Consider the following 18,287-nt stretch of genomic DNA (forward strand, 5'->3'; position numbering starts at 1 on the left):
AATACTCTTCATTTCACTTTGAGCTGTGCTCCCTGATAACAGCAGGCTACCCAGGATTGGAACAGGTGGGAAACTTCATAGAATTGTAGAATTGGATAGACCCAGTTTAAGCCTTGCTCACCCTCTGGTGAGGTGGTTTCATCCCAGTTGTGAAGTCCCTGAACCAGTCCTGAGATGCATCCCCGGTGCCCTGGTAGCCACAGGCTCCTTTCTGCAACCTCAAGTCATCCAGCCTGTAGATCCAGTGCTGGTTTGGGCTGTCGGGAACTGGCTCTAAGATGTAGCTGGAATTGCTGCTCAATACGATAAGTCCTCTGATGAAACAGGAAGCAATAAGAGGGAAAGTTAATTACTGTCACAGCAACGGGAGACAAATCCTTCTTCTGCTGCAGAGTACCCATCTGACTCTGGCAAAGCACTTATCTTTACCAAGCCATTCAGTTCATTAACAAAAAGGATAGGAACATTTTGAGTTCAGAGCCGGGAATCCCTGAGCTTGCATATATTAAAATCTATCAGCACTAACCTGAGAAGTACTGATTTTTTTACAGTACAGCTTTTCCTTTAGGAGCAATGGAAGCTTTTCAACAGATTAAAGAAATTTGTCTTTAACATAACTGACCTAAAAGACATGTACACTTTGCTTGTCAACAGCAAAAAACCCCCAGTTGTCTCTGGGCCTTGCATGTGGCTGTACAGTTCTGGTTTTCCCAGTGAGCATGTTGTAGCTGGAAATCTCATTTGATGCCCACTGGAAGGTGTAAGGCTTGATGAGCAGCACACTGCCTTGAGAAGGCTCAGGATAAAAACAAGCATGTGTGCTCAACTCCTGTGCCTTCCTGGCAATTAGAAAATTATGTCAAGGAGCTGCCAGCACACCTCTGACAGCTCAGATGTGCAGGAGTGCTTAGCACATCTGCACACCAAGGAGATACCATTGTTTTCCTCTGCAGCTAGGAAGGCAGAGCCTAGGGAAGTGCAGGCTGACAGAAGCGAGCCCACCTGTGACTGCTTTTGCTTTTGGATTATTTATTGCAAACCACAGGTGGCTGCATTGTCGTGTTTATCTCACTGGGCTCTTTGGCCTGTGATACATTCATTTAAGATGTCCCAGGTTTGCTTTGGCACAGGCTGTTTCCTGGCTGGAGCTGGTTCCATCAGCACAGTTTCCAATCAGCGCATGGGAGCAGATGACCACTAATATCAATAGAGCCCATGTGGTGTTTTGGAAACAAACTGAGCTGGTGCAAATTAATGCAGCTCATTGGTCACAACAAGCCATTTCATTCACTCCTACTGAGCATATAATCCCTCTTTTCTTGCCAAAGACTCCAATAATACCAAAGTGAAGGTTTTAAAGGCACAACACACACAACCCCACCACCGCCCAGGGAGAAAAGCAGAATAGGGCTGACATCCCAGGAGGAAGTTCAGACCCGAAGACATTGCCTCAAAATGTACACAAAAACTTGCCAGTTATGAGAGGCTGGAAGAAGAAGCTGGTTTCTGCATTAGAGTATTGGGCTGGTATGTGGTGAGTCCTGTTCCTGGAAGGGATGCAGCCCCCACTAACAAGAGTGTTTTGCTCCAGTGGACTCTCGAGTTAAACTCACTTTTTGCACAAGTCCACGTTGCCAGAACAAAGGAGGAAGAACTCTAGGAACTGGCTAGGAGGCCTTGATACCCAAATTTCTGCACTTCCCTCAACATGCTCCCTTTAAGCCCAGGAGTCTTGGATGGGTGGCATCTGAGAACAGGTCTGTCTACCCAGAAAGAATGAACAGCAGCACCCGGAGGAGCAGAGCAGAGACATCCCCACAGCCCCAGGACCACCAGGCACTTACCGCAGGCCTTGGCACGTGCTGAGGGTGACGCTGGAGCCCTCCAGGCCCCTCACTACCCCATGGTAAAAGCAGTGGTCCTGGAAGGCAGAGGGGAGCAGGGTTGGCAAAGCAGTTTCAGGACAGATGGATGCTATATTTAGGCATCACTGACTCCCATATCATTTCTGTCAATACTCCAGCAATTGTTCTCTTTCCACTGCATTTGGCCTTTCAGCCGCCACGCGAGGCCTGCGTCAAACAGCTCCTTGTTGCCAGTGAAAATTAAGCTTTGAATCCCTAAGGAAGCAACTCAGATGGCTGCAGCACTAAGGTCGATGCAAAGGTTTCTGCTTGTAACGGGAGCTGCCTGTGGATGGCAGCTGGCCCTGGGTCAGGCCCCAGAGGACGTGCCTCCAGCCCCAGAGAGGGTGACGCCACGGGCAGCAGGGAAGCCCCTGTCTGGGGACTCCAGGAAGGACAAAGGCAGCCTCTGGCAGGGACAAGGAGGCTTTGGGGCAGAAACGCAAACATATTCATCACATCCTTTCCCCCTCGCCCCGGGGCGGTATCAGTAAAGATGATCTCATGGGGTTTTTATCTCTTATTTTTGCATTGCAACCAATGCAGAGCTTTGTGCCACTGCTGTGGGGAGTCAGCCAAGGCCTGCGTGAGAGCAGCGGTTCATGGGGTTTTTACTGAGCAGGAGCTGGCTTATACAGGCTGGTTTTCCCAAAGGCTGGAAATGTCCCCAGTGTGGGTTACCCAGAGGCAAAACTAAAAGCAAGAGAATGAGCAGTGGGAGGAATAAACAATTCCCCAGCACCCTGAGAGAGGGGAATGATGCTGAAACCTGGGCTTTCTTATCAGAGCTCAGGTAAAGCAGGAAGATGTTTTTATCACTGCTGGGAGGTGGAGATGCTTTCTTGCTGAAACTCCCCAGGTCAGAAAGCCAGACTGCCCTCCCCCTCAGCTTAAAGCAGACCCCTGACCTTGAAGAAAAGCTCTGGAGAAAAGTCACTTGCTCCTCCGGGCCCATGGCCTGGCCTGCCCTGCACGCCACAGGAGGGAAGCGCTCCTGCACTCACCGTGTGGGACAGAGAGGTGGTCTGGGGCTGTCCAGCCTGGCTGTAATGAGTCTCAGTGTAGCCTGGTGCAAAGAGATTTCTGCAGATACAGGGAGGGAGAAAGAAAAGAAGAACAGGGGGGAGGAAAAAAAAAAAAAAAAAAAAAAAAAGGCAATTAAACTTTTCTTTAGACCTGGATTTCAGTTTCCTGGGAGTGTTAGAAAATCAGCTAGACCTTACTCTTTCTGAAATCAGCATAAATAATAATCCTGTTGCTGTGAATCATTGTTGTGGACGTGGGGTGGTCACTGTTGGCTCCCTGCAGTGCAAAAGAGATGCAGGCAAGAGAAGGGTACTTGGGGAACAGCAGCTGAAAGCTCTGTTGTATCTCTGCACTCTGATCTGGATCAACACTTTCCTCCTGTGAGGCACTTGTTAACAAGCTGTCCCCAGGGATGCAGCAGCTACTGGCTTCCTAGGAGCCATGAAAGCTGCTGCAGGACCAGTGCTATGGGCTGTGCAGAGCATGCTGTGGTGGCAGAGGGTCAGAAGATGGAAGTCTAGGTGACCTTACCACATCCATCTCTCTGCTGCCCTGGCAGGAGCTGAGCACACCTCACGAAACACATCCACTTCCATAAGCCTGCAGCGAGCCATCTTCCTAAGTGCTCTTTCAAGTAATTTATTACATTAAAATGGTAAAGGACAGCCTGTTACTGAGTTCAATTAGGCTTTGAAATCCAGTTCCAACAGCTGCAAGTGAACAACTCAATTTTTATGTGAGGACTTTAAAAAAAAACAAAACAAAACACCCCCAAACAAACAAACACCCAATATCATCACCATCATACCTTAATGGGTACAAGTTTCTCTGCAGTTTCCTTTACTACCAAGTCCAGCGTGCCAAACTCACCGCAGGGCATTTCAGGACACATGTGGGCACTGGTGTGATTTCTCAGTTCAAACCCAAACTCTCTCCAGTGACCCAGTCTGAGCACAATTAGAAACCAGTCTGCAACTGCATTTCAACTTCTGTCCCAAAGTCGATTCACATCCTTGTGATAGGAAAATGCTGATTCCCCAATCTGAATTTGTTCATTTCATCCTCATATAGACAATATTATCCCTGTCTTCAGCCCAGGATTAGAACAAAAGCCTATAAAAAGCACTCTTGTGCACTGAATTTTGATTCAGTTCCAGAGGAAACAGCCTTCCCCTTTTTTTGAAACATCTGCATTTGCTAAACAGTGATGTAAAAAAGTACAGCAAGTCAAAATCTGGGCCAAACCAAGAAGGTCACATCCTGTGTCCATCTCAGCAGCAGTAAAATGTAGTTTTAAAACAGTTTTTTTAAAACAATGGCCTCACTTCCAAAAATCTGGAGAAGGATCACAGAATGTGCCTCATCTATGACACACACTTCTGCAGCAACCCCGTGGTGCCGTCAGGCCACCCAAGGGCCACACTTGCCACACCACGAGATGCCACCGGCACCCTGAGCAGTGCGATGCCAGCAGTGCTGCAGTTCAGTCCTCCCACATCCTTGTTTAATGCATTTCATGCAGCAGATTTTTGTACTACGAACAGCAAGAAAGCAAGCAAGAAAAAGTGGTGGGTTTTTTTTTTCTTTTTTTGCTTGATCTCTTTAGGCTGGATGAAGGAAACTATCAGAAGCAAATGTGAAGATTTTTCCACCTTTCTTGGGTTTTGATGTGTGGCAGTCAGGTCTAATTTACCTTGAAAGCCTCTGTTTGAAAAAGGGATTGGGTGCTTGTGATATCTAATTAAATTAGACCAAAGCAACAGGAAATGCAACTTTTTATCAGTGTTTCAAAGTGTTTGCCCCATCCAGCATCCAAAGACTCAGACACCTGAACAAGTACCAATGATTAGTGTCAGACAAAACTGTGTGTCACTGTTGTATTTAACAGCACTTGATCTAGGAACACAACTGCTTTTATCTCCACTTTCAAAGTTCACTGTGGCCTGGGAAAGCTCATTTTTTTTCTTTTTGATGTGTTAATTCCAATCATTAGATCCTGTCAGTGATCACAAGGCAAGTTTGCTGTGTTCAGCTGTCTCAGGTTTGTAAACTAAAGATAAGCACAGAAGCACCCTCCTCTAGAAAATAACTCCCTTCAACTCCCTGACTGCTGTAGCTGGCTCAACATGAGGCAAGCAAGCAAATGTTTAATCAGTAGATTGCATTAACTCGCAGGAAATTGCCTTAAGCAATGTGCTCTGGCAGGTATCTGCTGTGTTAGAGTCTGTCATCTCCAGAGTAGACACTAAGCCAGTGTGCAATTGCCCAGTGCTACTAGAGCCAGAATTAGACACCAGCCCATGGATTTCCAGTAGCTGAGGCTTGCACAGCCTACTTGTTCCCAAACAAGCACACTTATGTTTTCCTCCCTCTCCTTTATTCTTGGAAAGCCTTCACTGTGAATAGCTATTTTATCTCTCTTCCAGCATCTACCATAAATCTCCCCAGTGCTTTGACTCCTGCCCAGCCCCACGGCGCTGCCCCCCAGCCCTGGTGCTGAGCTGGGCCATGCTGAGCCTGGCACACTGAATCTCAGGGCACAGGATGATGCCGCACAACACATGGTGTGTACACATCTCTCCCTACCTGCAGAATCAGGCTCTAGCCCCTTCTAGTGTGGATTAAGGATCTGAGAGTTCTACCTGAATTTTTAGGGATATTTATGCAGCTGTCAAGCTGTAAGGACACATCATGTGGCTGAGTGGCACCATGTCATGATTTTCCAGCCTTTCTCCACCAGTCCACTCCTAGCCTACATTGTGGACTCCCTATGAACAGTCCAGTTGCTTATTCTGAGCTGAAACAGTCCTTTTTTGAAGACTCTTCCCTGCCTTAACACAGGGGAGCCTTGGGGCTCTTGCAGCACTGCTGAGAAGGGCTATTACAGTGCATTGCAGGGTCTGTGGTGGGGAGGGCAGTGAGGAAAGAGGAAAAACAACAGGACCTCTTGCAACACCCTTAGGGTCCTATCTCACTTTGAGCCTGTGAAAGTTCATTCCCAGTCCAGCTCACTTCCTCAGCTAGCACCAAGCTTTTCACCAAATTGTAAATAAACAGAAAAGAAGCCTTCTTTCCATCTCAGAGTGCACCAAATTTATCAGCTGGTCTAGTCCCTCTTTTCCACATGTACCAGTTCTTGGATAAACAGGAGAGGTTAGCAAGACAAACACATACTCCAAAACCTTGGCAATGGCCTTTATCTGCCATCACTTCAGGAGAGCATCATTGCCAGGTTGAACAGCTGATTCCAGAGGAGCTCAGCCTTGCAAAGTGCTGACAGACCTGATCCACCAGTGGAGCTCAGAGCTCACTTTGCTAGAGAAGGAAAGCCTGGAAAAAGAGAGCACAGTTTGATCCTTTCTTCTCTCTTATATTATACATCCCAGCAACTACTTCTCCCGCAGCTCGAGATGAAGCTGCAAAAGTGTGGACACAAAAGGGCACCATTTAAAGGCTTCTGAGGTCCAGCCAGGCAGCTGGCAGATTGCTAGAACACATCATCTTCCTAAAAGGCAGCATGGAGTCCCTCATTAGTGGAGCTATCAGCATGAAGAATTGATGAAGTCAGAGGAAAAGCTGGGTTTGGATGGCACTGCTCTCCTTTGCTAAACCTTGATCACAGCTGCAGCCATGTGGGGCTGTTTGAGACCAGGGTAAGCTACACACAAGCACTCAGGATGATATAGGTAAGTCCTCACACCTTTGTAACAGAGACCAGCTTTCAGCAAGATCTGTTGCTCCCCAAGATCCAGATCAGCAGCCAGCTCAGGGTGGAATAGTCTGCTCTTGGCAGGATTTGTTCCCCAGAAAGCCTTGAGAGCTGGGTTAAATACAAGCAAGGAAGCCAAACAAAGGAAGAGTGGCTTGGTGCCATAATGTACAGATGGCTTGAGACTGTTTCTGCTGATGACCGATGTGGAGTGATCCTGGTCCCACTCCAGCCTGTCAATGATATCATTGTTTGAAACAAACCCTCCTCCCTGCTCCACTGCTCCCTGCAAGGGCCCCACCGTGCAGAGCTGACATCGCAGGGCTCTGTTTTGGCACATCTGTGTCAGGGGGACACAAGTCGTACAGGAGCTGGTGGCATTCAATGATAGAGGCAGGCTGAGGGCATGGGGCAAACCCCATCTTTCTCAGCAGGCAGCTGCCCTTGTGGCACTTGGGGACAGTGCAAGAGTGTGATCCCCAGCTCATCCAGCCACCACAGAGGAGCAGCTGTGGGGAGAGGGGCTGCACGGCACACCCGAACACTCCCAAAAACAGCAGAAGAAAAGCTGGAGCTTTTCTTACATCATCATGTTCATCTGAGGGAGTGCACTTTTCCCAGATGCTCTGGAGAATGTCACCCCTATTTTCCTGATAAACGGGAGCAGTTTTCTCCGGCCTGTGAAATATCACTTGTTAGCGTAAGTCTCTGAGGGGCTCAGAGCCCTCTGTCTCAGGGGACCACCATGAACGTGCTGAGCTCCATCATCCAGAGATCACCCATGGGCACTGGGAAGGCCCCAGTGCTCTTGCTAATTGGAGCAAGAAAGATTTTTTTATTATTTGGTCCCATAAGCAACTTTGTTTGGGTTCATTTTACAGAGGGGCTAGTCTGCATGAACAGCTGCCAATTAAAAACAATTGTGAGTATCTAGGAGACAGACATTTTTTATTTTCTCCAAAAACCAAAAGCTAAATGGTCCATGAAGCTCTTGTGAGAAACATAGACTCTTAATTTTTCAGTCATGGGACCAAGAAGAGTGAAGCCTGCAATCTCTCACATCTCTTTCCCTGTCCCTTTCCTCAAATCCCAATAAATCTGTCCAGTCAGGCTGCCAGCATCTGGGGGTGGAGGGAATTGACTCTCCCAAGAAAGTTTAGATGTCAGATTTCCATGTAGAGTTTGTGGTCCCACTCCCTTGCCTCTCAACAGGATCCAAGCAGGGTAAGAAGAGGAATTTGACCCCTTACCTCCCAGTCACTTACATGTTCCCTCAAGTCAGAATTTATTAAGGAAACCCATCTTGAACACCACCAACACATTACCCATGACAACACGAGCAGGCAGGCCTGCTTTTCATATCTACCACTAGTGGGAAACTGGAGATGTCTCCTCTCTGGAATCCTCCAGCCAAAACCTGGCACTTCATAAACTCCAAGAAATATTTTTTTTTTCTTGACAAATTTCATCCAGGCAAAGCCTGGAGCTCTTAAACTTCCCCTCCTTGAGAGCCTTTGTTGATACATTTGAGATCATGTTTACTGCGTGGAGAAGCAGTTTGGAAGTAAAAAGTGGTTTCCCAGCTATTGAGGTGGAACTGAACTATCTATCTGTAATGCCTGGGAAAATGTCACATGTTAAAGACTCTCCATCCTCTTTTACCATCTGCATCACCTGTGACATCCACTGTGTAAATCATGCACAAGACCCAAGCAAAATTTGTCACATAGCCCCTTGGCTTACCAATGAGAATTATAAAAGTTGCCTGGAGAGGAAAAAGGAAACAAAATAAATTGAAAACTGACTGATAATGAATCAAGAAGCAAAACATTTCAAGGGCTCCATTTCCTCGTCTCTTCCTGCCTGCCCCACACAGAGAAATCACTGAATATCCCGAGGGAAAGAGGAGGATGAAAAGTATCTATGGTTTTCCAGGTCCCAACCCTGTTTTTCTGATGACTCCAAGACACAGTAGAGCAGAATAAACCCAATTTCCCTCCTTTACATAACCTTTTCCCCCTCTTCACACAGGAAGCCTTTTAGACACTGATGGTGTGGAATAATCAGTGGAATAATCTCCATATATCCTTCCTGCTCAGCCATGGGCAGCATCCTCTCCTCTTCCTCACACAATTGGTAGAAGAGGCCCTGGAAATGCACAGGAGCAGGAAAAGGTGAAGTCCAGGTGACACACATCCCTTATCACACTGCTGAGAGCATCAATCTGGGCTGGAGTGCTTGTTGCCTACCCAGGTGGGGCCAGAAGAGACTGGAAATGATACTGCTGCCTATCCTGTTGCCTAAAAATAACTCTGCATTTCTCCCGAGGTCACACCAGATGAGCTTTGGACTTTCTCTGCAGTGTCCTCAGCCAGCTTCTGCACATCTCCACTGAGGCTTTGCCACCAAGTGCCCCACACCACAGCTGCTTTGGGCAGGCAGCTGCCAAAACACAGGTAAAACACAGCTCTACCCCACATTTTCTGGGATTCACCCACAAACAGGGACAATCCCTGGTGAAGCCTCCACTGCCCAACGCAGCTCAGAGGGCCTTTCCCAAGTCAGCTCTCCCCATGACAGACACAAAGAGAAAGCAGGAGGAAAGTCTTGTCCATACTTTTCCTGTACTCAGGTGAGAAGGCAGATTCCATGCAGGTTTCTGCTGTGCAAATGAGCTTTCCTTTTCACTGGAAAGAAAAGGCTCACAGCAGGCAGCACTGCCACACACATTCAGAGCATCTCAGCATCCCCTCCCTGCTTGGCTCAAAGCTGCTTTTTATTAACAAAATGTCATTTTAAAAAGTCACTTTTCATCCAAGGTTTGAAACTCAGATTCTTCTGTTCCAAAGATCCAGCCAAATCTAAAGCTGCTTTATAGGCATCTCTCCATATATTTGTTGTTTGTGCAGCTTTGAGCTTTCCAATTCTGCAGCTGCAGGACATGGTTTTGAGTAATTTAAAACAAGCCTGAGCCATTTGGTGGATACAGCTTAGTTGTTATTCAGAAATGTTAACTAGTGTTGTGAACTCTGCTTGGAACTAGTGTGGTTCCCCCTTCTATCAAACTCCTGAACAGGAAATAATGCAATATTATGTTGACTGCCAATGCAATAATTGTATATGTAGATATACGAAGCCCAGACTCAGATATGTGCTGTGCTTATTACAAAATAGAGTTGTGTGCAGTTCTGAAGAAATATGTGCAATAATTTGTGTTTCACCCACTGTGGATGAACACAATGTCCTTCTCATGGCATATGAAATCACAGGCTTGGTGTGAACATTTCTTCCACATATTGAAAACAGCACATTTCTTTTAAAGTTACTGCATGCCTACCAAAGCCATACAGATTATTACTCTTTCCACCCCCCTTTCAAAACAAGCACACATTTTAATCAGCTTTGTAGCTCCATAAGGAGGGGGGTGAATGTATAATGAGGTTGCCTAATCCACTGAGAGTATCACTTACAGCAGTTTCACTAGCTTGGTATATCTCCTTTCTAGCTTTGGAAACCGCTGGGTAAATCATATCCCAACTAGACCCACATTATGCCCTTCATTTCCTGTTGAGTGGTGGGGAACTGGGATGTGGATATGAGAGTAAAATGGGAGCCCAACATCCCGTTTGGGTGTGTCCACACCCCTCTGCTGAGCCCAGGGACAGAGCAGGAGCAAAGCACCAACCTCAGCAGCTAAGCTAGTTCCCCGAGACACCTCTATCCTGGATCAAATGACCCAGAACTCTGGGGTTTATTTTAATTTTAAAAGCCCCAAGTACTTTCCTTAAAGTTGCAGTTCTGTTACACACACTTTCACATGAACCCCAAACCAGGAGCAGCCGCATTTCAGAGAGCTTTGAAGGGACACTTCCCATTTGGATTTCACCTTCTCTCCTGCTCTCTAGGTGCCCAACAAACCCTTCAGAGAACTCCCTGATATTTCAATACACCATAAACCTCAGAGAGAACCTCAGGTTCCCCTGTAAGATAAGCAATAGCAGTGGTGAGCTCCTGGATGCTGGGGAGCAGCCCAGGCTGAGAACATGAGGAGCCAGGCTGGACTCTGCCTTGCTGCATGCTTTGACTAAGAGCAGTGGTTTGCCTTCACTTAGGAGTGGCCCACAGGTGCTAATAGCCACAGCAGCCACAGGGCTCCCTGAGAATTCATGGTTTTGTTTGCTTCATCATTTCTCTTTTGAGTGTCTCTAAACTACTCCTGCACCTTCACAAGTCTCAGAAAAGCGGTGGCTCCCCAGAGTCTTTCATCTAATCAAGTTCAGACTTCCAGTTTGGGATTTTACCGTCACCTTTCTTGAATAAGGACCCGAGTCCTGGCAAGACTCCCATGTGAAACACTTATCTAAGAACCACTTGCAATTTCTACAGAAAATAAAAATAAAAACTACTCCAAACTACTAGCTATATTTCATCAGCCCTGGTAAGACAATCCATCCCGCAGTGGAAGTGTGTGTGAATGCTTAAGCCTGTGTGTATATATCTCAATGAATGAAAATGCATTTCAGGAAATAAACACAATAGAAACCTTCTATTATTATAATTGTGTTTACTAACACCAGCAAAGAGTTTGGCTGCACTGGAAATAGCATGGCACAGCTCCCGCAAGGCACCTGGAGGTTACGTCATCCTTTTTGGAGGACAAATGGATTTATTCAGCAAGGATCCTTGCTCTTGCCAGATTCTGCTGTGCCAAATTCACCTTTGCATAGTGATTGAAGAATATGCAAGACCCATCAGTCCTTCCACCAGGAAGAAAACCTGCAGCAGCAGCAATAAGGTTGTTTCCAGGTTCAGCTCAGAGACGAGTATGGCTGACCAGTGCTGTCAGCAACAGCTAATTCTCCTGATTTAGACAGGACTGAGTTAGTAGTGCTTGTGGTGCCTGGTCTTTTCTACCACTCCTCTATTTTTCCAGCTGAGAGGTGCCAAAATACACAGAATTTATAGCTCTTTCTGTTTAGTTCTAAACAGGACTGGGAAACGTGTCCAGCTTTTGCAGCACTGAAGCTCCCAGTGGCTTATGTGGCCAATTATAGAAACACCTCAAAGGATGTACTTGCCACCAGCCATCAAATTTCAGGTTTTTCACTGCTGAGCATGCCAATAAATAAATAAATACATAAATCTGGTTTTCCTCCCAAATGCCCTGAATATCATTTAGGTTTATGCACTGCCATAAGAACTAGTAAGATCTTCTGACACTTCATTCACTCTTGCAGGAGGAAAGCAAGATAAGCCCCCAAGCTTTGTGGTTGGGATGTCTGCACAATATATTTAAAATATGACCAGGGTAATTATTCCAAGGTTATTATTCCTGCTGATTCTAGTGGACAAATATTTGGTTGTGTTTCTTAAGATAAATCTTAAGACCCTTTTAAAAATAAATAAAAGGCCAACAGTGAAAGTGGACTGCTTAGCAAAGACAAGCTTCTTGCAGCTAAATCTCCATCTGCTGTTCCACCACTGGAAACTAACACACTCAAAGGGCAGAGAGCCCCTGCAGCAGCCTCCAGACCACATTCCCTTTACCTAGCTCAATCTCCTGCAGCTACTGCTGAATTCATTAGACATCACACCCTATGGTATCACACAGCATTGCTGTATCATGCCTGAGAGGAGATTGAATTGCAGTTAATGCAAAAACATTTTTTTCAGTCTACTTTAGCATGAAGGGCACTAATGGAATTGGAACTGTCAGATCATTTCTCCTAGGAAATGGAGCAGGACCTCTTTGGATCACAGCAAATGAAATCCTCATTAGAGTCACACAGACGCTAAAGCATCAGGCCATTTGGTAAATAGTGCACTTCATATCAGCAACATTTTCTAGTTAATGTAGTAAAAATTATGATGCAAAAATAAGTTCACACACTGAGAGCCAGGTCACATTCTGCTTTTTGCTGACAAAGCTGTTACAGTTAGCACTGGCTGATTAACATCAGGGGGGAATCAGACCTGGAATAACCTTGAAATCCAGAGAAGGACTTCCTCATCCTGTCTTTATCCAAACCCTGTTGAAATCAGGGGAGGTTTCCTGTTGACTTCACTGTAATCCTTATTAGTTACTTTAGTGAGACCACAATGCAAAGTACAAGCACACTTACCCATTTTTCTCCAATTCCAATGTGAGCTCCTGGCCTTCTGCCTTCACTGTAACTTCAGCTCGGAAGGGATGCTGCATGCAAGAGAGACAGCTCCTGTTACTCATAGATCATCATTATGAACATATCCAGAAACATGAACTGTTTCCCTGGAAATTGCAGCTGACTTTAAATCACTCATCTTCCTCCCACCTTCAGACCTGGAGTGCCAGAGAAGGGAAGGGAGAGGCCATGGTGGCTCCCAGCTCCAGGCATGCTGCTGCACACCCCCCAGCACAGGCAGGCAAAGCCAGGAAGCAGTACAGACCCATGGATGGGAAGCTGTATCTGAGCTAGTGACTCTGATGTCTCAGGAGGAATAATGGGCTCAGACAAGGCAATAAATCCTGGTGCTGGAGCCCTTGGGTGGGAGGGGTGTGCTGCACCCCCTTCTCCTGTACATTACACTCGGGACCACATCACATGACATCCCAACCAGCCCCAGAGCTTTAGAAGTCAAATATACGAGGTAGTTAACCAAAGCTTCCTTTGTTGTCACAGCAGAAAAAGACATTTTTAGGAGTCTATTACAGGACAGAAGGAGTCACACCTCTTTCAGAGATTTTCACAGAAAATGCCAATAAAAGGCATACAACAGGGTCCCTTAGATGTCTTTAAGTTCTAGACATTGTTCAGACAGTATCTCCTAGCTGGTCTTGTGTTAGTCCCAGGCTGCCAAGGGACTGGAAACCATAACAGCAAGAGACTGAAAGCATAGAATATGCTTTCCAGAGGACCAACTATGAGGACCTCTGGAGGTTTCCAGTTTTCAGAGCAAGACCACTACTGACTGTCAGTTGGGGATTTCCGAGTCTGAGTGCTTTCACATAAAGGAAAGAGACGAATAAACTCCTTAAAAGAAAAATAACCCATTTGATAAGAAGAGACGTCTCTATTCAGCTGGAAGAGCAAATAATAATAATAACAACAATAATAATAATAACAACAACAACTAGTGAGATTCTGAACTTGTAGTATTTCCTAATTCAGTGTTTCAGGGGATTTTGCAGAACAGATCAATTGAAGGCAAAATAAACCCAGACTGACTGAAAAGGATGTTCTGATGAAAGATCTGTCAGCCCAGAGATACTCACTAGCCATCTCATAAATTCTAAGCTCAGTTACAAACTTTTTTCAGCAGCTTCTTGCTCATAGTCTGGGTTTTGTTCATCCTTTTAGTTCCCAGGACATTGCACCAGGTCCATGCAGCAAAACAAGTTAATACATTTAGTATATACAACAACAGCTAATTCCAAGCAGCTGAGTTTAGTTTACTGACTCACAGTTGCTCAGTGCATCTCAGGGTAGGTCTGCTGTTTTGCTAACATGTAGGCAATGGAGGTTGTCTTGCCCATAACTGGGAGGGCCTGAGGGTCTCCATCATCATTAGTCTTTTCACAAAGGCTGTGCAAGAAGTATTATTACTAATAATGCTTCTCCTCCTCAATAATCCCACTATTTCAGAGTCCACCAAATGCTGTGTAACTGAAATATCCCAGCTGTACATAAACTTTGCTAACTCTGGTGTTAGAGCCAACAGGAACTTGTCTGAAACAAACCAAGTATGACCCATGAGACCCAGCAAATTTGTATATGGGTAAATGCTGTCCAGATGTATTTGTAGCTCTATGAACAATAAAGAGAACCAAAACATCCAGGAAGCACCACTTTAAAGAGTATTAAAATAATGAGAGAGTCATTGTAGCTTTTTTTTTTCTTTTTACAATATGACACAATAAAAAGTTTTGGAAATCTCATCATATGGAAAGGATTAAACCCCAGAATAAGACCACGGGTGGGGACATGGCATGATTTTTCTGTAGTACAATGCTGTGGCTTCCCTTTTTCTGATTCATAACTTAAATAGCATCATCTAGATTTTCCTCTTTCATCCGATTACGCAACTGATAACTTCTTGCTTGTGGCGATGCAAAGGCTGGGAAGTCTGGCAGCCCCGCGGTTCTCAGCAGGGCTGCAGGCAACGGAGCCACCACCGCACCCACCCGTGTGAGGGGAGGGGGGAGGTCTGCATCCATACACACGGTGTCCAAGACACCGTTAGACACACCTGGGCTGCTGGTTGGCTTTTCTCAGCGAAGCATCCTCAAGCTGGGGTTCATCTCCTAAAGCGGATGGTCCCTACATGCCCCTGGTTGTATCGCCTCGCTGCCCTTCCACAGCCACCCAGGCCAGGTGGGCTTGAGCCAGGCTTCAGAGCACGACAGAGGCCAGACCACCACAAGCCTTGCACAGGGTGAATGGGGGTCGCCAGGAGCAGCCCCACGCTCAGTGCCCGCCGGGTGCCAGGCAGCTCTTCCAGCCTTTCCCTGGATCCGGAGGAGCTGCAGCAGCTCCCCGCGGTGCAGACGGGTTTTCTGGCTCATCACGGAGCTCCGCTAAAACACAAAACGCCCATCGCAAGGTCCTGTGCTAACCGCGACATCGCTCCTCTCCCTGGAAACGATACAGCGGTTTGAAAACACAACAGAAGAAAGCGCTGGGCGCGACCTACCTTCTGGCTGCCGGGGCTGGCCGGGGCTGCCCAGCGCGGCACCACCAGCTCGGGCTGCGGCTCCGCGCCCGCCGAGACCCCTGCGGCTGGGGAGACACGAGAGGAACCGCTCAGCACCCCGGGCCCGGCCGCGCCCCCGCCGCTCAGGGGCACGAAGCCGGGGCGGGAGGGGAGAGCTCGGCCCTAGTTTTTGGGAGAAACGGGAAGATACCCCCAATGAAACCCCCCTCCCTCCCTCGGGGCTCAGGCAGCCAGCGGCAGTGGGTAAGGCGGGGGGCTGCGCACCCCCCGGGCCGGGCACCCCGCACTCACGGGGCAGCAGCAGCGAGAGGGCGATGCCGCAGAGCAGCCCCCAGCCCCTCATGGCTCCTGGCAGGAGGCTCTGTTCCGCCGCCGCCGCCCTTATAAAGCCTCCCGGCGCTGCTTTCTCCTCCCACCAGCGCCCAGAATCCGCCCTGCAGCCCCCTGCCTGGGGGTTTCTCCTCCTCTGCTTCCTCCACCCCGGGAGCAAAAGCGGCTCTGCCCTGGAGCTGGGCTGGGTTGTCCTCACGTCCCCCAAGGGGCAGGGGGGAGCCTGAGCATCTCTCTGTGACTCCCCCTGCAAAACTCTCCCTCCCCGCCCCGCCTTAGCTCTGGTGCCAGCACGGAAATCCATTGTGCCCCAAAAGCCAGCCCCGAGGAGAGACCTGGAGGAGGACAGCAGCCAAATTATTGTCAAGAGGTTCCTGTAGGAGCTGTGCTATGGCTTTAATAGTTTACTTATTTCTTTGTTTGTTTATTATATTTATGTCTAAACAATCAAACAATTCATGATTAACCCATGTTTCCAGAGGCATCCTAAATCCCTCTGCTCCTGAGAGTCCAAGTTGGTGGGGCCATGCTGAAGTTACCAGCTGCAAACACTTATGTTCCATGGTGCTGTAGATGCTCCTGGGACACACTAAGCCCATGAGGAGCAGCTGCCTTCCCTTGTGTCAGTGAACTTCTGCTGTGACCCCCGGGCAGCTCCACTGCAGCCACAGGAGCGAGGCTGCAAGGCTGGACTGACGTGTATCTTTATGAGGTTGGCTCAGAGTGGCAAGGAAAGGCATCACCTCTCAGTGCTGCTCTGCAGGCAGCCATCGACCCCCGTTATCCACACAAGTCTTCCCATTCATCTCTGTACTGAAAGTGCCTGTGTAGGGTGAACCACCAGGAAACCAGCTTAAGAAATGGGGAGAATTTGCACCTGGCTACATTTCAGAGCGTACTGGTAAATCAGGCTGACAGGAAATTAATACTCCATTTAGAATAAAGGTTTGCAAGAGAACAGTAAAGGTTTTGTCTCTTGTCCAGAGGTTTATTTATGCTTTTGAAACCACTGAGCTCTCTTTTACTGAAGGTCTTTCCTGACTACTGCCACTGTGCCCAAAGGAAATGCGACTTGTTTCCATTTGCAGTTGTCATTTTGCTTTGTAACCTTCACACAGGTCCCCAGCACTTCATGCACTGAACCTTTGTGGTCCTGTGAAGGTTGGTTTACTCCTGATGTCACGCTGGCAGAAGAAAACTAAGACATCTTGGGGACACCTAGAGGGAATCATCAGGATGAGCAGGCTATAAGTGACATTTTAGCTGGCCCACAGGAAAGTCACAGATTTTCATCACACAACTAAATCATGTTTTCTCAGAGCAAAAACCTGAGGTCTAGATTAAACCTCCTTTCTAATCATATGGTTCTCTAGAAGGGAAACCTTGAATTTTTTGTGAATTCTCCCATTTATTTATAGCTGTCTGTAACATAGAAGAAAACAGTGGCACTATTGTTGATGCCTTTATTATAAATAAATAAAAATGCAAGCCGAATTTAGACACAAACTATGCTATTCTGCTTTCATCCCTGCATAAAATTTCTGTCTGCCCAAAGGAAAAAAAAAAAAAACTTTGATGAGGAATATGCATACTTGCACTGAAAGATTATAAAAAATCTTCCCACTACAACAAATCTTCATAAGGACTATTCCATATGTTTCTCTAAAAGAAAATCAGATAAAAAAATTTAAAATAACACAAAATGTAATAAAAGGAGCCTTCTTTTAAGCTTGTTAAAATACTTTGGCCAAAAACTATCTGTGTGTGATTTTTGTCTGCATTCAAGGATCATAAAAATGAAATACATGCAATATTTACATTTGTTGTACAGTGATATTTTTATCTTTGGATCTTGGTAATATGAGATTTGCTATCTTAATTTATAACCACCAGAAAGCCCCTCTATAAAAATATAACCACAGACTGTGCAGTTGTTATATATATATATATATATATGATATATCACGTTGCTGAGACATTGTTGCATGGGAAGATCCAGGGTATCCCAGCCAAATTAACAGTGCCCAGAAGCTGTAGGGCTGCCTGCCTCTGGCACAGAGTGAGTCAGATCCTGCCTGTACCCATCTCCTCAAAAAGCTATTACTGGAGTCAATGGGACATTTGCCTGATTCACAAAGCAAGGTCAGGCTTTCCATTATCTAGGAATTACACAGACTCAGACTCATTTCCTCCAGGATCCCAACTCCCTGATTAAAAGTATCAGCTGGGAATTTGGAAGTCTCTGTTCTGTTTCCTTATCTACTGCATCCACTGTGATCAAGGGATGGACATACCTATGAGCTGCAGCCCCCATGCAGCACCCAGAGCAAGGGTGGGTCCAAGCAGTGGCTCACAACTGTATTTTGTTTCATGTTGATACATCCAGGATGTGTTAACTCTCAGTCTTCTCTTCTTCTGGCTTTTGAGATATTAAACAGGACACATTTCCACTCAGAGTACAATATTGTGTTTTCCCTTCAATCACTGCTGGACATGCTCAGATGGGAGGAAGTAAATTTGTATTGTACATGGCAAGCAACTGGTGCACTGCAATATGTCTTGTATCCTACTACATAGTGTATAAAAAGAAAATGGGAGAAGAGGAAAGTTAAATCTAGAGAATAATC

General features: G+C 46.6%; 1 protein-coding gene across 1 annotated transcript in view; it reads right to left on the reverse strand.

Moving 5' to 3' along the window:
* ADAM19 (ADAM metallopeptidase domain 19) overlaps positions 1–15,673 on the reverse strand; it is a 30,532-nt gene extending 14,859 nt beyond the window's left edge. Inside the window, exons 1-6 of the mRNA XM_051631551.1 lie at positions 15,611–15,673; positions 15,310–15,492; positions 12,762–12,832; positions 2,909–2,987; positions 1,845–1,921; positions 122–314 (exon numbers count right to left, since the gene is read on the reverse strand). Of these exons, the coding sequence (XP_051487511.1) occupies positions 122–314; positions 1,845–1,921; positions 2,909–2,987; positions 12,762–12,832; positions 15,310–15,492; positions 15,611–15,673 (666 nt within the window). The remainder of the gene's footprint in view (positions 1–121; positions 315–1,844; positions 1,922–2,908; positions 2,988–12,761; positions 12,833–15,309; positions 15,493–15,610) is intronic.
* Positions 15,674–18,287: the final 2,614 nt, after the last annotated feature.

This window comes from Apus apus, chromosome 13 (genome assembly GCF_020740795.1).
Source record: "Apus apus isolate bApuApu2 chromosome 13, bApuApu2.pri.cur, whole genome shotgun sequence".
In the NCBI taxonomy this organism is placed as follows: domain Eukaryota; kingdom Metazoa; phylum Chordata; class Aves; order Apodiformes; family Apodidae; genus Apus; species Apus apus.